General features: G+C 34.9%; 2 protein-coding genes and 1 long non-coding RNA gene across 3 annotated transcripts; 2 read left to right on the top strand and 1 right to left on the bottom strand.

The window, feature by feature from the left end:
- The first annotated feature begins 3,966 nt into the window (after window positions 1-3,966).
- On the top strand, window positions 3,967-6,263 carry LOC121745412 (autophagy-related protein 8C-like). Its single transcript, XM_042139304.1, has 6 exons — window positions 3,967-4,126; window positions 4,310-4,371; window positions 4,955-5,010; window positions 5,101-5,153; window positions 5,850-5,968; window positions 6,042-6,263. The coding sequence occupies exons 2-6, from the start codon at window positions 4,335-4,337 to the stop codon at window positions 6,143-6,145; spliced, it is 369 nt and encodes a 122-aa protein (XP_041995238.1). The 5' UTR covers window positions 3,967-4,126; window positions 4,310-4,334; the 3' UTR covers window positions 6,146-6,263.
- A 1,192-nt stretch (window positions 6,264-7,455) lies between these two features.
- On the bottom strand, window positions 7,456-9,705 carry LOC121744342. Its single transcript, XR_006038568.1, has 3 exons — window positions 9,486-9,705; window positions 8,291-8,357; window positions 7,456-7,659 (listed from the first exon to the last, which is right to left on the bottom strand). It is a non-coding gene; the product is annotated as an uncharacterized LOC121744342 (long non-coding RNA).
- Window positions 9,706-16,661: 6,956 nt separating this feature from the next.
- LOC121743178 (arogenate dehydratase/prephenate dehydratase 1, chloroplastic-like) lies at window positions 16,662-23,315 on the top strand. The gene is made up of 11 exons (XM_042136405.1): window positions 16,662-17,302; window positions 17,847-17,905; window positions 17,985-18,077; window positions 18,157-18,357; window positions 18,576-18,656; window positions 18,721-18,816; window positions 22,033-22,110; window positions 22,179-22,268; window positions 22,347-22,414; window positions 22,785-22,866; window positions 23,011-23,315. Exons 1-11 carry the CDS (start codon window positions 16,996-16,998, stop codon window positions 23,062-23,064), a joined length of 1,209 nt encoding a protein of 402 aa, XP_041992339.1. The 5' UTR covers window positions 16,662-16,995; the 3' UTR covers window positions 23,065-23,315.
- Window positions 23,316-27,783: the final 4,468 nt, after the last annotated feature.

The raw sequence follows: 27,783 nt of genomic DNA, 5'->3' as shown, positions 1-27,783 counted from the left end.
CTAAAATACTTAGAAAACATGAAATTTAATCAAACACAAACATATTCAATAAAAAACTGCAACAATTAAACTCCACGCAATCACATAACAACGATATTTATTTGGAACTAATTTAACTAAAATCTTATATTTGTTTGACACTAATTGATTTAACGATATCAAGTTTTCCTAATTGAGTTTATTTGATTTTATATTTACATGATTACCCGACAACTATAATGAGGCGAGATTTGATTTCTACATGTAAATATTTATTTGTTTGGTAAAAGTATGAATTTACTTGATATAATTTGGCATATATTGATATCGGTATATACCGAAAATTATGGTATATACCATATTTTCGGTATATACCTAAAATTACGGTATATACCGTATTTTCGGTATACCTCGGTATATGAAAATTCATACTGTTACCGTACCGAAATAAATCGGTAAGGTATGATACCTTACCGAAAATTGCGGTATACCGAAAATCCGGTATTTTTGGTATTTTTCGATGCGGTAAGGGCGGTATTTCGGTATTTCGGTATTTTTACCCAGCCCTACTTCCAACTCCGGTTACTATTTATTATTCCTAAATACTATTTTATGGTAATTAAATTTAAATACTATTAACTTACGGTGTCGGTATGATCTTTGACACGTAATACAGAGTACTAAATATACGATAAAAACTTTCCAAGAATGCCATTATATATGTCAAAATTCTAGCATCGTATTGTCAATATGGATTTCATTTTAGTACACATCACAAAGTACCACCCTTGCTAACGTGTGCTGTGTGTTAAAGTTGAGTACCTAAATTTTAAATTTAAACTCGACTACATATTACAGTAATAATTAACATGAGTGCATGTGATAAAGTTGAGTACCTAAAGTATAAATTTATAACTCAACTACATATATTAATAACTAACATGAGTGTATGTGATAAAATTGAGTACCTAAAGTATAAATTTATAACTCAACTACATATTAACATGCATATATATCAATGTCAATGAGAGGGGAAATATAACTAGAAAATGAAGAGGTGGTCTCATATGAGCAATCGCCCACGATGAAAACCACCTCAATCAGTATTTATTACTTCATAAAAAATAATTAATTAATAAAGGAAGTAACTCAACGAAGCCAAAACAACTTCATTTGATCCATAGCATGCGTCAACATACACAATTTATTCGCCTAAAAGAACGTGTCAACATCAATTTGTAAAACACAAAATCAATGGCACAATCAATCTTTCCATTGTGGAATGTAACTACGGATTTAAAAAAAATTATGAGATTGGACACAGTGAAGAAGGTCATGTCGGCATTGGAAGACAAGTACAATGCAACAGTTATCACTACCAATGAATAGCAAACAAAGAATGAAAGTGAACCCCAACTCTAAGGACCGGAGCGGAGATGCTGCATCATGAGGTCAGCAGAAGATCCAAAGATCAAATTTAGTGGAGTTTTCTAGCCGACTGTGAACTTAGTCGATATTATTTGTCAGTAGTTTTCTTTTTAGTTCATCAATACTTGTCACACTTGCTATTTTTGGATCTCACATTTCATTAATTCATTTACACTCATTTTTATTACAAAATTAATACTATATAAAAATAGAACTCACATATCATAAATTTTTTTAATTCATTTTTTGTTATATTTTTTAAACTTGTACCAAGTTAAAATGTGCCTGATTAATGTCGGACGGGGGAGAGAGTATGATTCTATGTAGTACTAGTAGTGAAATGATTTCTTCATCAACCGAGGAAATAGGTTCATTTTATAAACTAAGAGCATCCACAGTGGGACGGATGTCCCGACGGACATCCCAAAAACACATCCTGCCACGTCATAAGGACATCCCACTGCACAATGGCGGACATCCCCAAGGACATCCCGACGGACATCCACAATAATAAAAATTCACAAATTCACCAAATTAAACAATTTACGAAATTAAAATTTTGACACGAATACGAAGAAAATGCAACCACTTTATTTAAAACAAAAAACACATAATTATTAAAAAAATACATAGTTAAAAAAAATAACCTCAAGCTTCGACAAATGCGGCCCCCGTCTCACTCCTCGTCGTCCATGCCACCAGTCCCGTCGTGCCGTGGCCGGTCCCGGCGTCACTCACGGGCAGGGATGGCATCCCCAAATCGCGACTCATACTGTCGATGACATCCTTCAACATCAACTTGTATAAGGGGTCAGTCGTTGCATACCACTTCTCCATGGTATGTATCAGGGTCTCATGTTGCTGTATGCGGGCGAGTGAGGGGAGCTCGGGATTGATCTGGAAAGGAGCTGCCGATTTGACCTCGGGGGACCCGTTGGCGCTTCCCTTAGCCATCCGCATCGCGGTCTTTTGCCCAACCGAGCGACGGCGTCGGGAAGACGATTGAGGGGTCGGGAACTCTGCCTCGGCGTTAGGGAGTTCGTGGGAACCGGCACTGCTGTTGTACTCCCCGGAGGCGTTGATCTTCGTCCGCTTCGGCCAGCCAGCTTAAACATCCGAACTAAACTTGGCGGAAGTCTGCACCACAAGATAGACCTCCCAATATTTGAATTCCCCGAAACCCAATTCACTGTCTGGGAACTGCTGGTGAGACAGAAGCTTCACATTATCGGCGGAGATGCCGCTGGTTGCCGTGCCGAGGTTGTTTTGATAGATGCCGGCAAATCGGCTGAGCTGCCTCCTTAGTCGCTCCCAGTGTTTCCGACATTGCTCTCCATCGTGAGGCTTCCCACCCGGCGGTTTGAATTTGAGGTAGCTTTGGCTAATGCGCCATCACATTCTGTTGATATGCTGGTTAGCCCCGACGCAGGGATCCTCGACTACACTGATCCAGGCCTTCGCCAGCTCGACACACTCCCTTATGCTCCCGATGGTCCTCTTTCTCCCGCCGGCTTCCTCCCCCTCCTCCTCGGCCCCCGCCCCACCCTCGTTCCCCGCACGCGAGGACGAGGTAGTGCCCTTGCCCTTCTTTCCCTTCCCCTTGCTTCCGCGTCCTCCCTGCCGCCGGTGGCATCTTAGTGGGAGACTCCCTGACCGGAGATAGCCCCAACTCCTCAAAAGAGAGTCTCAATGCCGGTGAACTGAGTCTCCAGAGGAGTACTCTAGGGGAAATCACTAGACAATAAATCCATGTAGGGGCGATAGACATTGTCCTCAAGTGATTGGGGGACCCCCTGCCTGCTCCCCCATGTAGCGGCAGGCATGCCCTGCATAATCCCGAGCATTTCGGGCATCATCCCCTTCATCGCGGCACTCATCCCGGGCATTTGGGGCATCATCCCCGTCATCGCGGCACTCATCCCGGGCATTTGGGGCATCATCTCACCCATCCCTGCACACCAAGGGGGTACATATTGTAGTACCCGAGCATCATCCCCGCCATTTGGGGTTGGGGCATCATCGACGCCATTCTGGGCATCATCCCGGACATCGGTGTACTTCCGCCGGCATTTCCCCCAACTCTAACGGGAAAAGTCACCGTTTGTGACTCGCTCGTGGTGGGGGAATCACTATCGTGGTGCTCTATTTATCTTCAAAAGAAATGAAAGTAGAGAAAGAGAAACTCGTTAAAACAAGTGGTGCGAATGAAATGAAGTTCAACGAGCCATATATATAGAGTTTTTTTTAAATAAAAAATAAAAAATAAAAATCGGGACGTCCGTCGTGGCACCGCAATGGCGGACGTCACGACGGACGTTGTCGGAAAGCAGTGGAACACCGGTGTCCGCAAGCGACGTCCGCGTCCGCCGGGTTTATGCCTAATGGTTGACGTCCCGCGCGCACGCCGGTCCAACGTCCGCTGGGATACCCGCCGCTGCGGATGCTCTAAGCCCTAAGGAATTGCAAATAGTCATACATTAAAATTTACAAAATGTTAGTATTAATATTAATAAAAAGAAAATATGAGAATTTGTTAATTATGATTTCGTATACGAATTGGGCACCTAATTCTGTATCCTTCTAAAATAAGTAGTGGAATAAGCTTCATCCCTCTGATCTCTGCTTCAGATTCTTTATCCCATATTCCTTGTTTCTACGTCCCAAATTATATCCCAGTCACCCTTTCAAGCTCCAATTACCGTTTGTTGTTGCGTCTTAGGTAAGTTTCCGAGTACCTCTCTGCTTGAATTTGTGTTTTAGTTGCCCTCTTCACGCAAAACTACAGCCCGTGATTGTTTTAAATATAGTTGTGTTTGCTGCTCTTTCGGGTTTTCGGTATTTGTGAAGTTAAGTAATTCCTTTCCCTGTTTCTTGATGTTGTTTACTTGTCTGAAATTCGCAGTTGGACAAAAAAATCAAATCTTGCGATGGCCAAGAGTTCTTTCAAACTAGAGCACCCTTTGGGTATGCTTTTTCCCCTTGACCTATTTTGATTGATTTAGGTTAATGGTCGCCCTTCTATTGACTGATATCTTTCCCAAACTGAAAAGTTTCTGTTTTGTTCATCTGACTGTGGTTAAATTTCTCCCTTTATTTGACTTTTCCCCTCTCTGACTCTGGTTAATTATGTATTGATTGAATAACAGTGGCTATCTGATTATAATTGGTTTTGTTTTTGGTTGAATACATCTTGATATACTGATAATCAAACTATAACAGTCAGATTGAAAGCTCTCCCTTAATTGCCTGACATACTTCCCGGGATGTAATGGATAGTGCAACACCACTTTCTGAATTAGAGTTCTTGAAGCATTTACTTTGCTGATGTGTCTATCTTTGATTGTAAGCAAGAGTTAACTGTATAAAATTACATAGTCATGAACAGCCGGCCGTTGTTCTGTAGGTATTGGATAGATTCAATCTAGTCAATTCATCAGCTTTGTTTTACATATTTCTACATGTATAATGTTTTTGCTTGCCCAGCATTTCATCAGAATACCTCCTTATTCATCAGTAATCATTCATGTTTTGGTATCCATTACTGCAGAGAAAAGACAGGCAGAATCTGCGCGTATCAGAGAGAAATATCCGGATAGAATTCCAGTGAGTTATAAACAATTTATTCTGTGGTTGAGGTCTAATTATTTGCTGTCTTTGTGTTTGTAATTCTTATTTCCTTTTGCTACGATAAAGGTCATTGTGGAGAAGGCAGAAAGAAGTGATGTACCTGACATTGATAAGAAGAAGTGAGAGCAGCAACTTTACTGTGGTGTAAAGAGCTCATTAATCTAATTTTCAATATATTCATCTTTGCAGAACTTGGCGTAGAGTATCATGTCTAATTATTGGTTACAGCTAAATAAGAACTACTAGTATAATTTGTAGATGCTTGTTGATTAAGAACCATAATGAGTAGTCACTTCTGGGACACAGAAGTGTGGATCCTCCCCTGTGTAAAAGGGAGAGGTCTCAAGCTCAATCCCTCCCCAGCAGCCAGAGAAAAGAAAAACAAAGGAAGATAAAGAATAATACCTACTCCTATAATCAGTAGGATTTTCTCTTTTTAGCTCGGATAAGGCTTAGTAGACTATCTGTGTTTATCTTTGCCTTACTTTTCAGTGTATGTAATCAGCAAACTTGGGATATATGCTAAGTTGATCTTAAGGATTAATTATGCGGTGTAAGGTCCTTGTTGGAATGACTGCTCATCTGGTGCATAAGCTTTAATGTGCTGAACACTGGTCTCTATAGAGATTGATTTTGATTCAGACATTTTTGGCTCGGTCCCATTTAGTGATACATACTGCTTAAATGTATGTTTTTAAACCTATATCTTTCTCGGGTTGCAGCAAAGCCTTAGTTTGTGGCTGTTAGGTTATGCGAATAATAGATTCTTATTTCTTACTAGAGTGCATCATCACCCTGGTTCATATGATTTACAGATATTTGGTTCCTGCTGATCTGACTGTGGGGCAGTTTGTTTATGTGGTTCGGAAGAGGATCAAACTGAGTGCTGAGAAAGCTATTTTCATCTTTGTCAAGGACGTGCTGCCTCCGACTGGTGAGTGGGCTCCTTATGATCAACTGTGTATTCGTATTTGTAGTTAGCTTACAATGTGGCTTCGTTGTTATAGCTTCGTTGTTATCAGAAATCTATGATGAATACAAGGACGAGGATGGGTTTCTCTACATGACTTATAGTGGTGAGAACACCTTTGGCTTTAATGAAGGGCAGTAAACATATGCTATTTCTTCTGATATCATTTCAATTGTAAATTTATCTTCAGTCCATTACTTCTAACTGCTATGTTCATCAAAACTTACCTGCACAATAAATCTCTGTTTATATTACTCCATTTAAACGAGCCATTTCATTGTGTATATAAGTGGGATCCACATTCCACTATCTTATTTAATTCACTTGTCTTTTCCCAAATCAAATTGGACTCCGATTGTGGGACGGAGGGAGTACTAGTCTAGCTTGACATAGAAATTTGACAGTAAAGCTTCAACAAGCGTGTCATATAAACAATTTTCATTTTGAATGTAAAAAACTCATGTCTCTAATTTCACCTCCTATTGGTATACTCATCCGGCTCATAAAAATATATGTACTTTCCATTTTCATCTCTTCCATAAAAAGTTGAGCATTTCCATTTATGAAAAGTTATCTTAATATATTACTCTAGGCATCAAGTTATTTACAACTTATACCACTATTGAAATACCAATAATAATGCAATAATAATGAGGGTCTCACTATTCACTAAGACAACTTTAACTACTATTTCCCTCATCTCTCTTACCAATTTTTTCTTAATTCCCGTGACATATCATATACTCATATTTTTATGGGACGTAGGGATTATTTCTATCTAAATTCAGACTTGCTTACTTTAATAATTCTAATGCTTTTGATTGTTTGACGAAGAACTGAATGATTTGTTAAGTTGTTAGAAGACTTATCTAAGAGATGAGTAATAATGTATTACTAGAAATAATTAACACCTTAGGTCAAATAATAAGGATGCTTGAGACTAAGTGTGAGATCAATAGATCATTTGAACTGTTGGTGTTACAAGCAGAATTGTTCCAGTGTGTTATCCATTGTTTGATTGCTTAGAGGTGGTTTATGGTTATATTTGAGATCATCCTAATACGACTTTTTTTTTAATTTCTTTTTTTAAAATTAACTCCTATATAAGGGAGGAAATCACAAATAAACTCCTATACTATAGATAGGAGGAAATTACAACTAATGTCAAGAGGGCACGAACTCGGCACCTCATGCAATAATGTCTAAGCTCTTTGGCGCTAGGACAAAGGCTCTGGACTCATCCTAATACGACTTGAATTATAATTGGATGTTGATTTTATAATTAAATTAATAGAACTGTCACGGCCGCACTTTGCTAAGGATAGCAAAGCTCGGAAATCATGACAATAAATGGGGAATAAGAGGGGAATAAAAAGGGAAACCAATTGTCAACCAAACATCCATTTCATTACAACAGGTATTAGGACTTCCAAGGAATTTGCATGGTCATACAGACTCGAAAAAGATTTCATTAACTAGTACTTCACATTCCTATCATAATTCTCACCAATAAGTCTATCACAAGACAAAGATAAAATGCACAGTGGAAGAAGGTTTGAACGCGGCAATATGTATGGAGACATATGTCTTCGAGGGTCCTAAAAAGATACGGAAATCACCAATCTCACTCAGCACCACTTCATCCACGGCTCAACCTGCACATTTAGAAATACATGCACGACTGAGTATGAAAGTACTGAGTGAACACTTTGCCAAAAGATACACATATACATAAAAGATTTATTGTCATGCCATCACAGTAACACTCGGGGTTTTATCTTAAAAGGCCCGAGTTTACTAAGTTTTTTGTGAGCTTAAAGTTCGACCGCAGTCTAAGTTCTTTCCATCAATCTGTCATATCTGTACATTCCTTTTTGTGCACACTACTCGAATAGGATTTTCAGTCCTATTGGAGTTCGTAATCATTCCATTCATTGCTGACCGGCCAACCCTCTCGATGACACACGGTCCGTTCCTTTTGTGCACACTACTCGAATAGGATTTTCAATCCTATTGGAGTTCGTAATCATTCCATTCATTTTGGCAAAGCCAAACAGATAGGCATCTCGATAAAACAAAAACATTTATGACATTGACAATACTTTGAAAGAAATGAAAGTGCGATTTTAAATAAACATCATTTCATAAATCATTCATAGCATTTAATAATTTCACCCACATAGTAGTGTAAGATAGAAAAGCCCATACACAATATCATTATCACTATAAAATAGATTTGAAACATAATTCACAAAGCCACGTTAATATATAGGTTAGAAAGTCCACCTCGATGCTTCCAAAAAAAGTCTCTGAGCAAAGATCCACTTCAATAAATTAAACTCCTCGAAAATTCCTTTTTGAAAGAATATTACGAGCTAATTAGTTAAAGAACATTAGTAAAGAATGAAATGCAATGATCCAACTGGGGGCATGAATCCTACGTTCTTATCTTGCTCGGACTACTTCAATTCTTCACAGAAATTTAACTTAGTGAATTAAATTTCTTGATCTAGTACCTTAGTGCTTTCTTGAAAGTTTGAAGGTTCAATTAATTAATCAGGGGATTAATTAAATTCATAGATTAATCAGGAAACACTTATTTTTTTTACTTCCATCCATTAATTTGTGTGAGTCCAAGACAAATAAATAAAACCCACAACATCTTCTTTTTCTTCCTCAAAAACGGCACACGCACACAGTCAAATTTTGAAAACAAGACGGGGGGCTGCCTCTTTTTTCTTCATCCACCTTCCTCACGTCAAATACCCTCTCCTCTCTGTCTCTCTCTATCTCTCTTCTCCGAGCTCATTGCCGTCGCCGTCCTCAGGTACGTCCCTCTTTCCTTTTTTTTTCCTCTTTCTCTTTTACACACTCTTACACACATACACACACTCGCGTTTACTCCGGTTAAAACAGGCACCGAGCTTGGCGTCGCGCAAGCCCAGCTGCTGCTGCGTTGCTGGGATGCCGCTGATTCGGGGTCAGCAAGCGCGGGTCGCGAGGCGTCGCCGGACAGCAGCGGTGAGGGCAGGGGCAGCGGCGTGCGGTCGTGTGTGGCTGCCGAGCGCAGCAGCTGCGCGGGTGTGGGTGGCTGCTTGAGACAACAGCAGCGGTGGTGGCTGCCGCCGAGTAACAACAGCAGCGGTGGCTGCCCCGGGTGACAGCAGCGGCAGCGGCGCTGTTCGATAGCTTGGTGCTCAACGATGCACTCTTAAAAGCCAAGTTCTTATTTATACTTCATCCCCGATTATGATTATTACTTTTATGGTTATCGCAAAGGTCATGATCTACTTGATTGAGTTTTGAGGATTTGAACGTGATGGTCTTCTCTAAATTTTCGCATGCTTGGTTGTTTCACTAGAAAATGCATTGAGATACCTAAGTTCAAGGTACTATGTTGAGCATGCTATTTCTTCTACCATGCTTGGCGAAAAAAGATACGAATGAGCTATGAATAACACTTGGTTTCAAGAGCATTTACCTTTGATGAAGAGTGGAATAAAGGGTGATATGTGAGAGAGCTTGATCCTCTTGTTCCTTGAACTCACTATTTGAATCTCACTTGCTCTCTTCTTTGATGATATGAACATGTTGGAGATTTGAGAAAGATGAATGGAGGTAGTGGAGTATTTATAGGCAAAGAGGGTGCATAGTTTTACATGAATAATTCCATAATTTATGAGAAGTGTTGTCCAAGAGCTAAGGACTTTTTGCTAAAAGGGGTAAGTTGTCACACCCATCATTCACACTACCATTTTTAGAAAGAATCTTATGTCTCGTCATCCAAAACAATGGCTAACAAGTACAACCGTCATTTGGGGTACGCGCGTCGTCGTTTGGGGAACATGCTTGAGGTGATGCGAATTTGTCAAAAGTCTTGTCTTGATTCGAGTAATGTGATTGTGATGAGACTAATATTTATATATCTTTTGTAGGTTCTGGAAGTGTGCGATGTAGCGATCGATATGAGCACAAAATGAAGGTGGAGGTCCGGGATGTGCACACCCGCCGAGACTTGGGGCGCTTCTCCTCATTTTGTTGTATTCTCGATATTTAAATTGTAATAGCGTAGGACTTTGCAAAGATCTATTTGAACTTGTGTTAAAAGAACTCATAGATTTTTATACCGCCTTTAGCAAAACTATTAAACGTCTTCTTTATGATTATCGAGATCGCGCACGTTTTAAAACTCAAACAAACGAGAATAACAGCTAATGCTGCGATACTGGATCGACTATGGTTCAAAAAGGGCGAGTGTTACAAGAACAGTCAACAAAATCAATACCCTAGAATTTCTTTCTTTAATTGGTCCATACTTAGTTTTCTATTTTCTCCGTCTCATAAAAATAATGAACATTTTTTCTTTTCCATCCATCCAATAAAAATATGAGTATTGCCATTTATGGAAAAATTGTCCCCAGCCCATTATCCATATACATCAATTTAGGTACAACTTATATGACTAGGGCCCATTATTACAAGTCATTAAACACTAATAATAATGTGAGTTCAATTATCCACGATCACTACTTTAACTACATTTCTCATTATTCTATCTTATTTTACCAATTGTGCATTAATTATCATGTCGTCCTAAATGCTCATATTTTTATGGGCGGAAGGAGTATTTATTATCTCTATTTATTTATGTTCAATTAGTTAAACAAACCTTCAGCTCATGTGGTCTAGATAGTGCATGAGATTTAAGTTGTAGTAGTACTTAGAAGCTAAATATTAGTCTTCGTCGATACGGTACATGTACATATATTTAGCTATACTGGAATAATATTGTCCACTTGTGATAATAAAAAATACTTCATTCGTCCCCAAAGAATATACACTTTGGATTAAACATGAATTTTAATGCAAAATTGAGAAAGTAAGAGAGATGTAGGGAGAAAAAGTAATTAAAGTATTATTAGTGGAGAATGAGTTCCACCTCATTAGAGTGAAAAATGTTTCCAAAATTAGAAAGTGCATATTCTTGTAGGACGGACTAAAAAGGAAAGAGTGCATATTCTTATGGGACGGGGGGATTATATCATAGAGACGGACACAATGGTGGTAGGGTTCACGGCCGGTGGTGAGTGAAATGGTGGGAAAAAAGAGAACATGGAGGAAAATGAGAGTGAAATAGAACTTAACTACTTTAGAGACGAATCAAATTAAAATTTGGATAAAATTTAAAAGTTTCTAAGTAACATTTATTTTTATTATACTCCACTAAACATTTAGCGATTTAGACCATTTTCAATGATTCTTTAAAATCCCGAAACCCGTCATATTGGATTTTTAAATAAATTAATTTTTGAGTTTACATTAAAATAAATTCAAATACTAATATTTTAAAATCTTATAAATAAAAAAAATGGATAGAAAATATTCTTTTAACTTCAAACTTAGTGTCAACGAGAGTAAATTCACTATTGGATATGATATTTACATTTTACATTAAAATAGACTTGAGTTTAATATGAATAATCGGATATACTCTTAGTTAGCAACAGAATCACATTGGGCCAAGCCCCAGACCCAGATCCAGACCCAGAGCGGGCCCTGCACTCCAGCGCTGCCTGATATCTGAATCTGAATATTGAAAAGGAAAGGAGAAGACAGACTTGGGCTTATAATTTGGGCCTATTTATTTTTAATTTTGGGCTATAATTAAATAATGATGCCCTTGACTGTTTCTATATATGTATACTTCCGTCTTTCTAGTTAAATTAAAAAATATGGCTTATATTTACAAACCTATATTTAGTCACATCTAATTAAAGTACTATCTACTAATTTTTCAGTTAATTTGAAGAGAAATTGTTTCTTATGGTAAATTGGGGATTTGAACTTTATTTAATCATTTGATTCAGAATTACTACAATTTTAGAAATTATGATATTCATATATGTATTACTTAGTCTGTTCCTGAAATGTATGAACTCTTTCCTTTTTTGTTCGTCCTTGAAAAGTATGAATTTTCTAATTTTAGAAATTTCTTTTTTTCTAATGAGGTGGGACTCACTATCTACTTATAATACTTAAAAAAATTCTTGCTATCTCTTTTACTTTACTAATTATGCATTAAAACCGGTGTTGAATCAAATGTTCATACTTTTTTGGGACGAAGGAAGTATAAGCGGAGTATGAGATATATGAATTTGATAATATAGATTTATTGAACTTTTATTATCATCTAAGATTTCATAAAAATTATAAAAGATATAAAATACTAGTACATAAAATAAAATATATTTATTATTATTATTTAAAATTTAGCACCGACTTAATCGGTTTTTTGGCTCTGTCACGTCTCTTATTTCAGTATAATAACACATTAATTTAATTAAAATTGAAGAGTACAATTGCATTAATAGTTTATCTAACCGCATAATATATAGGAAAGTTAATTATAAAGTCTATTAACTGGCTATAAAATTACCAAAAATTACCAAATTATAACTCGTGGATTTTATTGTAAACAAGAAATAATTATATGGACTATTTCACCCTTCCTAAAATCATATTTATTCAACAAATGGTTAATTTCTACGCATCTACAATATTTACTTCAACTTGTAAAGTAGTTCAAAATTTCAAAGATTATAACTACAACATCATCGTTGAACCTAAAGAATAATAGCAATTTTACTTTATTCAATAAAGTTTGTCCGATCTGCATCACTAAATTTTTTGTATGATTACATCAAGACAAAAATCTAATGTTTGAATTTAAATTCACATATAAATATTAATATTTCGTCTATAATTAATAATTGTATTTTGCATTTTGAATTGTCCACTTTTATAATAAAGCTATCTCTTTAATGAGACGGATTATCATTAAAGACTTATAAAACTGCAATTACTTTTTATCTATATTTATAAGTACTATTTTACTTTATTAATTTTGTACTATGCGTTAGAGATATTTGTAAATTTAGTCTATTTGTAAATGGGTGATGATTTAGAGACATAATGTCTCCAAGACATAATACCCCTATGTCAATTTGACATAAACCAAATTATTATATAGACTAACATACCCTTATTTTGAATTAAATAATAATTGAATAAATAAATATATATCAATTAATCATAAAAGGAAAGGCAATTCATATCAAATTACTATCTTTTAACTAAATATACATCAATAAAATTATTATCAAAAGTCAACTCATATCAAATTACACTCTTTAACTAAATAGTAAGTCATTTGCATCAAATTATTTTATTAGTATTAAATAATTATTAAAATTCTATGTCATAAAAATGACTACATGCATATACATACTTAATTTCTTAGTGTTATCGTCCAACGAAATAGTAATAGTCATTCTCATAAAATTATTTTATTAGTAGTATTAAATAATTGTTAAAATTCCAAGTCATTAAAATGACTGCATGCATATACATACTTAATTTCTTAGTGTTATCGTCCAACGAAATAGTAATCGTCATTCTCATCAAATTATTTTATTAGTAATATTAAATAATTGTTAAAATTCTAAGTCATTAAAATGACTACATGCATATACATATTTAATTTCTTAGTGTTATCGTCCAACGAAATAGTAATCGTCATTCGCATCAAATTATTTATTAGTATTAAATAATTATTAAAATTCTAAGTCATAAAAATAATTACATGTATATATGCACTTAATTTCTAATTGTTATTATCCAACAAAATAGTAATAGTCATTCTCATCAAATTATTTTATTAGTATTAAATAATTATTAAAATTCTAAATCGTAAAAATGATTAGATGCATATACATACTTAATTTGTTAGTGTTGTCGTCCAATAAAATAATAATAGTCATTCACATACAATAATTTTTTTCTATAAATAATGTGTAAAATTCTAAATTGTAAAATAGTAGTAGTATAAATATGTTATAGACTTAATTTCTACTAGTTATCATTTAGTGAAATGATAATAGTCATTTGCATCAAATTGTTTTATTAATTATTATTAAAATTTGAAGTCATAAAATGACTACATGTATATATACTTAAATTCTTAGTGTTATTACTCAGCGAAATAGGAATATTCATTCGCATCCAAGTATTTTGTTATTAAATAATCGTTAAAGTTCTAAATTGTAAAAGACTAGTATAACGAAATAGTAATAGTCATTCTCATCAAATTATTTTATTAGTATTAAATAATTATTTAAATTCTGAATCATAAAAATGACTACATGCATATACATACTTAGTTTTTTAGTGTTATCATCCAACGAAATAGTAATAGTTATGAACGTCCAATTTTTTTGTTATTAATAATGTTTAAAATTCTAAATTTAAAATACTTTTAGTAAATAGATGTATGTATATATACTTAATTTTTTACTTGTTATAATCTCATGAAAGAAAGGGTTGTGTATAAAAAATGAAAAAATTTAATTGTGAAATATGACTATTAAATTTATATAGCTAAATTATTTTAGCTTTAGAAATTATTACTTAATTAAATTATTTTGACACCATCTGACAATTTAATTCTAGTATACATATTTAAATTGTTGTTCCCTAACATTTTGTCCATTAATAAATTAAAACATGTATAAATTTCAAATCTTAATTTTGATGCTCTAAGAACTCAAGCAATTAAATTGATTTATTAATTTTATACATATAAATTATAGATTCAATAATGTTTTGTAATGATAAAATTAAGATTGAGTATTAAATTTATTAAGTACATATAAGTTTAGAATTTTAAAAATATAATTGTATAATGTACTATTTAAATAAAGTTTAAATTCATTATTTAAAATTATATTTTAAAATAAAATTCGTGACTTAGCATCATAGGAGTATTTAATACACTTCATACAATTTGAGTATAATTTGCTAAAATCAAGCCATTCAAATAAATACACACAACTTTCCTAATCAAGTAATTGTTATATATAAATAAATGTTTTTATATGCATAAGGGTAGTATGGTATATATACAAAACATTTATTTAAATAAAAATATAAAACAAGCTAAAATGACTACTTTAACCTCATTATGTCTTAGACATTATGTCTCCAAAACATTTTCCTTTGTAAATTTAGTCTATTTATTTTGCTATTTGCATATTTGCGGTTCACATACTTTTAAAATATCATATCACATCTTAGAACTTTGATATACTTCCTCCATTGACTATAAGAATTTTTAAAATACCACGAGCTTTAATACAAAATTAATAAAGTAAAAAAGGTATAGAAAGAAGTACTATGTTAGTGAAAAATAGGTCTCACTTCAATAGAAAAAAAAATATTCTAAAACAAAAAATTTATAATTGTGGGGAACGAACCAAAAGCAAATAGTTTTTATTTTTAGGGAATGGTGGGAGTAATACATATTGGAATGACTTTGTGCTATTTCATGACTTTTTCGATCTTTGTATATTGTTCTTCACTTCGGTAGATAATTTAGTCAATTTATAGCATTAAATGAAACATCATCTCTCTTCTGTATCCCACACACATAATTAAAATTAAATAGAAAATAAACCTAAACATGAAATATAAAATAAAGAGGACATATTCCTGACGAGTGAAATGGAGTTTGTGTTGCATCACTCTCACAACTACTTAGTTCGATAATCTCCTTACCAAAGTGACTAGTCATAGTCCCTACCAATGCTGCTCTAAATTGCTTTACTATATATATATATATATATATTCATATTTGCCGAGAGAAGGGAAAAGTCATCACTGTATTCTACAAACTAAACTCTTTCCGCCCTATAATCATATTAGTGTTGATGCAATTCTTTTAGCCATCGATATTAATTATATATATATATATATATATATATATATATATATATTCATATTTGCCGAGAGAAGGGAAAAGTCATCACTGTATTCTACAAACTAAACTCTTTCCGCCCTATAATCATATTAGTGTTGATGCAATTCTTTTAGCCATCGATATTAATTATATATATATATATATATTCATATTTGCCGAGAGAAGGGAAAAGTCATCACTGTATTCTACAAACTAAACTCTTTCCGCCCTATAATCATATTAGTGTTGATGCAATTCTTTTAGCCATCGATATTAATTATATATATATATATATTCATATTTGCCGAGAGAAGGGAAAAGTCATCACTGTATTCTACAAACTAAACTCTTTCCGCCCTATAATCATATTAGTGTTGATGCAATTCTTTTAGCCATCGAGATTAATGAATAAATATTTAGTAAGTTAAATGAAATGAGAATAAAATAGATTAATTAAAATAAGAAAATAAATAAGTAAAATAAAAGAGAAAATGAAGTGATTGAGATTGTGTGTTGGAATTTACTAAAAAAGGATTTAACTCAATTGTAATTTGACAAAAAATAAAAAAAACGACTCAACACTTATTATGTGTGTGTGAAAAAGAGAGAAAAAGCAAAATTGAGGAGATTAAGAGATAAGAAGAGAAAAAGTTTGATGAAAAAGATATTAAGATGATATCACAGTTAATACATAAATTGACTAAAATAACATTCAAGATAAAAAATTCAAAATTAAAAGTAAATGTATAAAAGTATTTCTGACTATAGTAAATGGAAGTTCACATATTTAAAAAAAAAGGAGGATGAAAACATACTACTCCTATTCAACTAGCAAAGCAGTTATAAGAATTAAATTAGAAATTTGTCCTTATATTATTGCAATAAATGTTATTTGGTGATAGTGACGAGGAAAAGATGCTCGAGTTTACGTTAGAGAAAGGAGTATCGCATTGGTGCAGTGTGGTGGAGTTGAAGAAGGAAGGGAGGGCAGCCGCCCCATCTTCTTCTCCCGCAGCCACGATTACCACATGCAGTGGTGAAGAAAACGTAAACCCGACATTTTTCCCAACTACCTCTCCTTGTCTCCTCTCTCCTTTTTCTGCAATTGCTCTTGACATTCCCCATTTTCTAAGTAAATCACTGCACCACTCATAAACTCAATCAACCACTCTCTTCCTTTTCTTTCTTTCCCTCTCCAATGACTCTCGCTTCCTGTGACTGTCTCATTCCGCATTCGGATTGCTACAGCATAAAAAAGTCACGGCCTTTCACACCCGCGCCTTTCTTGGGTTTTGGCGCTGATACCAAAAAAACACCCCCCAATTTTAAATTGGGATTTTCAGATTGTCGGCCCGCTTGCTTGAATTTCAAGATTCGGAGGGAATGGGCGCTGAGGGCAATCACTCCTGTGGGTGATGAGGTCCCTACAACGCAGCAAGTTGCTGAAGTGCCCACGGAGATTGCTCCTTCAACGCAGTTTCACACTAATTTTAACTTCCTCCCAAGTTAGTCAATTCCCATTTTTTACATTAATCATCTCGTGTTGCTGAATTTTCACTGTCTCTGGGTGAAAGATGAGTAAATCGAGAAATGTTGAGATTATTTAATTTTTTTACCGTTGTTAATTAATTACGGGGGAAGTATTTGATTCGGTGAAAATTTGAGTATTCAATTTTAATTTCATTAAATTTTGGGAAGTATGATTGGTATTGACAACGACGGATATTATATCTAAATTTGTAAAGTATGTGACGATAAAGATGGAATCTTGCTCGATTTGATTGGTGTCATTTTACCATGTGGTATTTCTAATACAAAGTCGAGTTTGTGAGTTTAAAAGTGTTAGAGATGAGCAGATGTTTTTGAATGTTTCCTTTCCGCCATGTCCACTCATACCGTTGTGATTCTAATTTGATTTCTTTCACGAGCATGCTTTAAAGGAGAATCGTGTTATATATTCTACCCTGCTGTATGCAACTTCACGTGTGGCCTAATTGAGTTTTCTTGTGCCCCTCTATTTGCAACTTGACGAAAGTGTTTTGATTGTAGAACCATTGTCAGCAACCACTCCTTCTAGTGATGGTGCAAACTATCGTGTTGCTTATCAGGTGCGTAACACGTAATTCTGCTATATGTATCGGTAACTTTGGCATGTTTTGCTAAGAGCAAGCTGCTTGCATTGTCCAGGGGATTCCAGGAGCGTATAGTGAGACTGCTGCGATTAAAGCATTCCCACAGAGTGTGACTGTCCCATGTAAAGAATTTGAGGCTGTCTTCGAGGTTAGATGTTTCTCAAAATACTTCTTCTCTGATATCATATATCTGCTCAAACCTTTGTATGGCTGACTTCCCTTTTCAGGCAGTTGAGAGGTGGTTGGTAGACAGAGCTGTGCTTCCAATTGAGAATTCTGTTGCAGGAAGCATCCATCGTAACTATGACTTGCTACTTCGTCATAGGCTTAGCATAGTTGGGGAAGTTCAGTTGAAGGTCAATCACTGTCTTCTTGGATTGCCTGGGGTTAGGAAGGAGGAGTTAACGCATGTCGTGAGCCATCCTCAGGTCATCTATGCCTTTCATGTCTTTTACATGCTTGCACGCCAAAGTGATTTGTATTGTGGATAAGTAATTAAATAATTCTCAATTTTAAGTACTCGGATCCTAATCATACCATCATGAGAATATTACTTTATCTATGTGCAAGATAAGATATTTATGGCACCATACCGATTGTTCTATTTAATTGAGCATAATGAATGACTAAAGTGTGGTGGTTATAGGCACTTGCGCAGTGTAAAATAATTCTGAATGAGTTGGGTGTTACCAAGGTCAACGCAGTTGATACAGCTGTTGCCGCTCAGGTAACTTATCCATAGTTTTGTGCTCTTTTGCAATTCAGTTTAGTCACATCAGCATGAAACACAGATGGTAGGCTCTGAAGGTCTGAGAGAGACAGGAGCAATCGCAAGTGCTCGAGCTGCGGCTATATATGGACTTGATGTTCTTGAAGAAGGAATACAGGTGAGGTTCTGAGTGATCCTGTATAAATGTAGTTTCAGTTTTTTAAATGCTTTGGCTCATGTTCCTGTTTTTTTTTTAACTGGTGGATGTTGCCTTAATCTTTGCTTTGCTATTTTGTTTGTTGTTTCCCAATCATGTTATACTTCCATTGTTTATTAAAGGATTCTTACAGAAGGCAACTTAGCTATAGGGTTGGACACCGTGTCTTGTATTTGCATGAATGTGAAGTGCTTTGTACGATTGTGCAATAAGACGTGACTCTATTGTTTGAACCTTCTACTGTAAATTCTGAAACATCATTCTGATGACTCCTTGAGATCTGCAGAAGCAGGCAGTATATAATTGAAATGAATAACAGAAGAGATTTCATTGACTGTTGCCTAATATTTCAAGATATGTAACTGAAACTCATAATAGATGCACTGTTGTTTACTATAAATGCAGAAAACTCGTGCACAGTTAAAATGAAGCGTTTTGGTATAGCTTTTTTGACATGATACCACTGCATACATTGTCTATGTAATCAGTGAAATTAGCTTTAGAGATTTCTCTTGGAACATGCATGTGAAAGTGTTAATGTAAAAGCTGCAATAGTTAATGTCAGTCTAGGAAACGGAACTCGGGGGTTCGGAATTTTCCTGTCATTGTATACCACTAAGATGTCATTCAATCAGTCACCTCTCTTTATTTCACAACTCCTACGTAACATAAATGTGACCATCACGGATCCTCAAAAAAGATCAAAGTAATCAAATTTGAGTTCAACTACTACAGAAGTTTTGTCTAACAATTCGACACCAATTTTTCCTTAAACAACAGTCTTCCTTATTCCAGCTGCAAGTCATATATTACTCTAGCCAGAATCCGATAACTATCACCCAAACTATGAGCAACTCTAGCATGGCCATAGATCAACTCAAAAACTATAGAGTTAGAATTGAATTCACATAAGCAAAATTCCGGTTTCAAGTATACTATTCTTCAACACAGTTAGTCATCAACATCTAATCATGCTCGTTCTCAACTTCTCACGGCTAACCTGATACAGATTTAGATTACAAATCCATGTAACGGCTGGAAATGGAAGAGTAGGTTGTTAATGGAGATAATAAATTGCAACGACGGTTATAGCTCATGGAGTAGTGGGCAACGGTTACTGCCAATGCAATCAATAACATTAAGCATTATCTTTGTATTATTTTGCAATTCCAAGTAGAAGAGTCCTATATAATGGTCGCTTAGATTAGAGAAAAGGATGTTATGTCTTGAATTTAGTAAAAGGGCAGTAATATACCGTAGGGCTTTGTTAAAGGAGTAATTTAGTAAGAGGATTATCTTTTGCGCAGGGTTCGTTCCCCTGCATCTCCACCAATTTGTTAGAGAAGAGAGGTGAGGAAGTCTGACAACGAACAATACGAACAAAAAATGTAGTTGATATATAAATTGAACAAAGTATAGTTGATATATAAATTAGAACAAAACTAAAGATAATCATCTTACAAGGCCATTCCTATAACGAGGCCCTATGGTATATTACCGTCCTTTTACTAAATTCAGAACTGAACATCCTTTTCTCTAATCGAAGCGACCATATATAGGACTCTTCTAACTTGGAATTGCGAAAGAAAGACAAAGATGATAATTAATACTCCTTTTGTCCCACACTTTCCTCTTTGGTATGTCTCAATAAATCATTTCTACAAATGGAGACACTACTTTCCTTTTGTTGGGCGGCACAAAATTTTATGCAATGTTGTTTGACGGTGAGAGTATTATTGATTGCATTGGCAATAACCGTTGCCCATTACTCCTTGATCGTTAACAACTTACTCTTCCACTTCCAACCGTTAGTGGTAATTTCGTAGCATGGATTTGTAATCTAAATGTGTATCATAACCCCACACCCTCCCTCGCCCGCAACTCATCAAACCAATGTTATTAAATATCTGCCATGGCGCCGTCGTGGCGCTATTGCATGGCAGGTTTTGAAGAAAACACATCGTCATGGAAGGATACGATAGAGAATGCAAAGAGATGGATATCACCTCATTCTAGCACCAATGCCAATACTCTTCTATCGTGTCAAGAGTTCAAAATTTCTTTAACTTCATAAGTCTTTAAAACAATTGCACCATTTGTGTCCCTAAACGAAACAAAAAATCTAAATGAAAATATCAATAAGCTTGAATTTGTTGTTGAAACATCGTGACTCTATCCATAGAAAAATAATTACTCCTTTTGTCTGCCACTAGAGTCCCGATTTAATATTTTAGTCCGTCTGTCATTAGGAGTCCCGGTTCACTTTTACTATAAATGGTAGGTAGAGCTCACATTCCACTCACATTTTTTTATAAAACTAATATATAAAAATGAGAGTCATATTCCTATCTTTTCAGCCAACTTTCTTTTATATTTCTTAAAACTCGTGCCAAACTCAAATGAGACTCCTAATGGCGGACGAAGGGAGTATTTGAAACGAGAAGGGTTAGGGTTGAGGCAGAGCTATCGTGGGGTCGGAGGCGGAGGTATCGTTGATTGGTGGATGAATTAATGGAGTTTTTCTGACAGCACCCATGACCAGTGGTGGGGTCCATTGACTCCGGCCGACCCCACCCATACATGTTACTCCACTAGTTAATGTCATAGGTAAACATGGTTTACCTTAAATGAGTGTGCTGAATTTGGGCCCTTTGATAGAAGTGAAATTCCTTAATTCGTCCTGCCTCCTTAGGAGATGAATATACTGATTCATCCTTTCCTCACCGGTCACCACGCCTTAGAACTCGTATACCTCCTCTACCGGCTATCATAGACATATTACGTTGATTTTAAAGCACGTGTTAGGATGCTTTTGTGACATTGTTTAACATTAGGTATCGGAATGTCACAATTTAAATGTTGGGGCAATATTTAATATTTTCCCCTTTTTAAGACAAATTTTCCAACTAAGTTTCAGATTTTTCATTTATTTCCCTAAAATTGCTTATTTTGTTTTAGTTTTACACAACTGACATGTTTGAAACAAATATCTCTACAGAACCTAGACCATTTAATAAACGTTTCCAAAATTGTATTTGTAAGGCTTCTTGTTTAGGCTGACAGCATTTGTTCCGTCTTACTTGTTTTGTTTGTTCATTTCGTCTGGCTAAATTAGAATAAACACTATAATTATGTGCAGCTTTTTATTTAATTCCGTTCATTGATCCAAAAAAACAGGATAATTCTGACAACGTGACCCGTTTTATGATACTTGCACGACAACCTATTATCCCAGGAACAGAGGGTTCCTACAAGGTAGTACTTTTTCTTTAATTAAGCACATGTCCTGCTACCTGTTATAAAGAGTATGTTTTTCCTTCCAGACTAGCATTGTCTTCACTCTGCAAGAAGGGCCAGGAGCTCTATTCAAGGCTTTAGCGGTGTTTGCTATGAGGAGCATTAATTTATCAAAGGTAATTGTAGAACCGATTTTAGCAGCTCCTTTCGGTTATACTTTAATGTTCACAGATAGTTTTAATTTGTTATTACAGATAGAGAGCCGCCCACAGAAAATGTGGCCATTGTGGGTCGTTGATGACTCAAACAAACAAGGTGCCAAGTAAGTGTGTTTGTGCATCCAAGTTTATTGTATGCCTTTGCAAATGAGAATCCATAGTGGATGTATTAATTGAGTTGATGCCATGGAAACATTAGCAGAAGATGACAATGTGATATCTGGCTTGTCATAAGATGCTTCTAATTTGGTGATTACTTTTATGAGCCTTATTTGCATTCTATATTCATATGTTGGAGAAACTCTTGATTGCATAAGATCAAATTGATCCTGTGGTTCTATTCGGTAAATTTTGAAAGATGACATAAGTTTCCGGCTGCTAAATATACTTGGATTATTTTACTTATTTGGTCCTCCAGGACATGCCGTACGTTACTATTTTCTTATGCTTATAAATGAGATAATCCACGTGCAGATACTTCGAGTACTTGTTTTACATCGACTTTGAAGCTTCGATGGCAGAGCATCGTGCCCAATATGCACTGGGTCATCTTCAGGTTTGCGTTCAACTTGTTATCCTTGTTATTTAGTTTGAAGTTTGAAGGTGAAGTAATAAAAAAGAGAAGAAAGAAAAGCTTGTGAGAGTATAATCTTGTTTTGTTGCAAGTTTTAAACCCACCCTTTCTGCCTCTTCGCTGCAGGAGTTTGCAAGGTATATTCGGGTACTTGGCTGTTATCTGAAGGAGACTTTGTGAATGAACGTGGCCAGCACCCTATCATTGCTAGATTTTGTTTATGATTGTACATAACCAGTAATCAGCCATGAAGACAAAGTTTCTGGATGCAAACAGGCATCCAATACCCCTTTTCTTATTATTCTCTTACATCAAAGGTATACATGTTTTAATGTGACATTCAAATGCAACTTTTTTTACTTTGTTACTTGTAAATGAACCACAGTTATTATAGTAAAGGGGTTTACTGCTATCCATGCCCGAGTTCAGTTTATACATGTTTTGGCATTGTTATATTTGCTGCTGCTGATCTGATAGGGTCCTTGATTCAACAAATATCCCCGAAGATCATCTCCAATATATCTTTAATGAATTTATTTGATAAAGAGTATCTTTTATTTTAGTTAGTTATCTTTAGTTATTTTCCATATCTTTTGTAATATTTTATTTTAATTATCTTTCTTGATTAATTCATTAAAGATATATTGAAGATGATCTTCGGCAATATTTGCTGAATCGAGGACCCTATCATGATCCATGTTCTGTAACATTCAAGACAGATGCAACATGTGGGGTTAAAAATTAAAATGAACGGAACTTTCAAAAAAACAAGCCAGTTTTCCAAATTTGTTTTTTGAGGTCATTTTAGTTCCAAGAATCAAGAAACCACATAATTCCAGTTGATGAGCCGTGCAATAAAATCCGAGCTGCATAGACTCGCCTGGAATAGAATTGAGGAAACTATACAGGCGTTTGAGTGTGAAGTTAGAAACAACGGAACCCATACCATGGGTGACTTTTCGAATTCAAAGAAATTATGCAGGGTGTGTGTTATGTGTGTGGGTAGGTGTGTGCAAGTATGTGCTGTGTGTGTGCAAGGGTGTGTTTTGTGTGTATATGTGTGTGTATTTGCAGCCGTGTGCAGGTGCGTGTGTGCAGGTTTGTGTGTATGTGCAGCCAGTGTGTGTGTGAGTGTGTGCAGGTGTGTGCATATTTGTGTGAGTGCAGGTGTGTGCATATGTGCGTGTGTTTGTGCAAATTCAGGTGTGTGTAGAGGTGTCATGTGGGCCAGGCCGGCCCATGCCCGGTGACAAGTAAGCCCAGTCCATCCCATATCTGGAGCGGTCCGGGCCGAGCTAGGGTTTTGGTATATATAATAGGCCCAGCCCAAGCACAGGCCCAGTTGGTTAACGGGCCGGACTGGGCTAGGCCAAGTATGCTAAATAATAGAAAGACTAAATAGAATTATACAATACGTATTGCATGCATAATCAATTATGGAACTATGAAAAAAATAATAATAATTGTGGAACTATGATATGGTATGGGATTAAGGAACTAATCAACAAATAACACGGATTACATTTATAAATAAGTGTTCCCTTCCCATATTAAATAATCCCACGATTCCCACAAAATTAGAAGTTATGATATACTAGTACTATTATATGCAAATCCAGTTCTTATTAAGAACCGCATAACTATACTAAATTAGAGTTTTTAGATCTATTTTTCTTATGAATGAGATGCGCAAATGTATAATTTTTTTTCGCCTTCATCACAGCCTATTTTGCTTCGGCCAAGGGAAAATAAGTCATAACATATTAGGAGGATTTAATTTTATTCAATAATATATATTACTTCATTCTAGTAGGTATTATTTGATTTCAATAGGATTATTACTTCATTCCAGTACGTACATGTGGTTTCGCCGTCGCATACCGTTCTTTCTCTCTTAAATGTCTATCACCACCGTCGCAGTGTTGACAACAAAATGGAATGATAGCCTAATTGATGGTGTAATAAGCACATGGAATGATGTACACTAGTTGAATTGAATATGTGTAGAAGCATTTGAAGTCCTACTGAAATGAAGTAAATAATACCTTATCCAATGAAGTAATAATGTTTATTAATGAAGTAATAAAGCTACTGGAATGAATAGTATTTTTAAAAGTGAATAAAATAAAAACTCAATTCAATGAATTCGAATGAAGCATGTGTTGAATCATTTCAAAACCTATTAAAAGTAAAAGTAAAAAATACTATAGTTTCAAGGTACTACGTATCGAAATGAAGTAATAAACCTATTACAATGAAGTAAAATGAGCTTGTAATGAAGACCAAAATAATTTACACATCAGCGAATCTCATAAAAAAAACTAAATCTAATGACTTTAATTTGATATATAGTTCAGTCTTTAAAATTAGTTCGGCATTGATCACAACTCTATGATATAGTACTACCATAATTATGGAATTATTTTAAATAGAAATAAATCAATTAATAACTACTATTTATAGTGATGCAAATAAATCAATGATTAATATCTACAATTATGAAAATCAATGTAATTGGAAATCAAATTTGTTATAAGTTTTGATTTAGGTTAAGTAATTGAATTAATTGATTATTTAAAATAATATTATTAATAAAAATCTATGATTATCTTTAAAATATAAATATAAAATAACATGCTATCTAATAATTAATTAATAGAAAAGATATGAATATGTAGAAATAATATCTAATTATCCATATGCATATACATGTAAGACAATAAAAGGCATAATACATATGTATACATACATGCACATAAATATCTAATCAATCACTATTGAACTATTCTTGATAACAACTAATCTCTGCAATTATGCAAATCAAAATAATTAATTCTAAGATACACCTTTTTAAAAGGGAAAAGTATTTAACAATTAATATCTATAATAATAAAAATCAAATTTAAGGATCAACGTAATTAATCTAATAATAAATAAAATAAAAGAATATTTATGTATAATATAATATGCAAAACATAAATATATTCAAAGAATGAACAATATATAGCACTCTGTCCATCCCACTTAATATGACACACATTCCTTTTTAATTTGTCCCAAATAAGATGACACATTACTATTTTAGATAACTTTTTCTCTCTGATTAATACACCCAACATTTTTTCTCTCTTCAATTAAATATTCAACTATCTTTCTCTCTCCATTTAATATTTACAATCACCTTTTCTCTATTCAATTAAACACATTAACCAATAACTCTTAAAATCCTGTGCCGACTAAGAAATGTGTCATTTTAGCCGGGACGGAGGGAGTATAAAACTGAGATGCTGTCTGGCCTGGGCTGGAACTGGGCCATTCCTGGGCTTGGGCCCGAGCTGGTCCTAGGTTTGTAAAAAAGCCCAATTGGAGCCCATTTAACCTGCTTAGCTCAGCCCAAGCCCGTTCCATTTCATTGGTGCGCCGGGTCAGCTCGACCCCTTTGACATCTCTAGTTGTGTGTATATGTGTCCAATTGATGATAACCCACTTTCCTTTTTAATTTGTCCCAACCAAGATGACCAATTACTAAAAGTGTAAACACCTTTTATCTCTACTTTTTTTCATCTCTCTTACTTTATTCTCTCCTATTAAAACACAAAATAAAACTGCATAAAATTTCATGCCACCCAAGGAAGGTGTCATCTTCCTTGGGACGAAGGGTGTACTATATATGTAAATGACTCAACTATGAAGGAACTTTCTAAAACGGAAAAATGACTAATTATGAGGGAACAGAGGGAGTAGTACTACTTGACTATTTTGTTATTTTATAATTGTGTACTACTCCCCTCATTCGTGAAATGTTGTCCATATTTGATTGAGTAAGGGTTTTATGAAATGTGAAGAAAAATAAGCGAAAAAAAATTTAATGGAATGTGAATGTCGCATTTAGATATTAGTTTTATTATAGAATATGAGTTGTAATGAGTTAGAAATTGAAGTAAAAAAGAAAAATAAAGTGGGTAATATTTGACTGACGAAGAAAAAGTGTGAAAATGTAGTACTCCTATTACTATTAAATATAGTAGGTGCTCTTTTCCAATTTGACACTGCTGGATGAAATGTAGAGTTGTCACTAGACGTCACCACGGTTCGGGAACCGGCGGTTCACGGTTCGGAACCGCCGGTTCCGGTTCAAAAAATAAGTGAACCTGAACCGGCCCGGCCAAGGTTCAGCGGTTCCGGTTCCTGAACCGTGAACCGCCGGTTCAAATGAACCGCCGGAACCGCCGTTGCATGTCCGGTTCCGGGCCGGTTCATCCGGTTCGGCGGTTCAAAATTTTTTTTATACATTGTGAATTTGTAATTCAAGTAAAAAATGTAAATATATTTGTATAAATAAAATTAGAATAAAGCGATGTACAAATGCAATTTTATTGATACAAATTACAACTAAAAATTTACAAATTACAACTTTAAAACTACAAATTACAACTTAAAATTTACAAATTACAACTTAAAATTTACAAATTACAACTTAAAAATTATAAATTACAAAAGACTTAAAGTCTTGATTACAATTTACAAATTACATATTCGAAACAAAGAGGGAAAAAAATAAAGGAAAAGGACTTGAGCTCAACTTAAATTTAAAATTTAAGTTGAGATGTCTACGTATCCTCAATGCTCAATTGCATTTTGGAATCAAAGTCCACGTAGTTCTCTTATCTTGCTTACCTATTTAGCTTGATCGTAGGAATTGGCGGCACACCTACTCTTCTTCGTCGGGGAAGTAGTCTTGGTCGGGTTGTACTACTTGATTGTTCCAATCCGGTTCTTGGTCTCTAATTTCGGCGGAGCATCAATCATCAAGTAACATGGTGGCTTCCATGTTTTGCCCGGTGAGTCTACTTCTTATGTCGTCCAAGACGTTGCCTCCAACACTAAAGGCGGACTCGA

The sequence above is a fragment of the Salvia splendens genome, chromosome 8 (genome assembly GCF_004379255.2).
Source record: "Salvia splendens isolate huo1 chromosome 8, SspV2, whole genome shotgun sequence".
Classification (NCBI taxonomy): domain Eukaryota; kingdom Viridiplantae; phylum Streptophyta; class Magnoliopsida; order Lamiales; family Lamiaceae; genus Salvia; species Salvia splendens.
Note: the sequence above shows the minus strand (reverse complement) of the source record. Positions and strands in the feature narration are given on the sequence as shown.

Coding starts and splice junctions, on each gene's coding strand:
- LOC121745412 (XM_042139304.1), top strand. CDS start 4,335: ATGGCCAAGAGTTCTTTCAAACTAGAGCACCCTTTGG. Junction 5,011..5,100: donor AATATCCGGATAGAATTCCA/GTGAGTTATAAA, acceptor GCTACGATAAAG/GTCATTGTGGAGAAGGCAGA. Junction 5,969..6,041: donor GGACGTGCTGCCTCCGACTG/GTGAGTGGGCTC, acceptor TCGTTGTTATAG/CTTCGTTGTTATCAGAAATC.
- LOC121743178 (XM_042136405.1), top strand. CDS start 16,996: ATGACTCTCGCTTCCTGTGACTGTCTCATTCCGCATTCGGATTGCTAC. Junction 17,906..17,984: donor ACTATCGTGTTGCTTATCAG/GTGCGTAACACG, acceptor TGCATTGTCCAG/GGGATTCCAGGAGCGTATAG. Junction 18,078..18,156: donor AATTTGAGGCTGTCTTCGAG/GTTAGATGTTTC, acceptor TTCCCTTTTCAG/GCAGTTGAGAGGTGGTTGGT.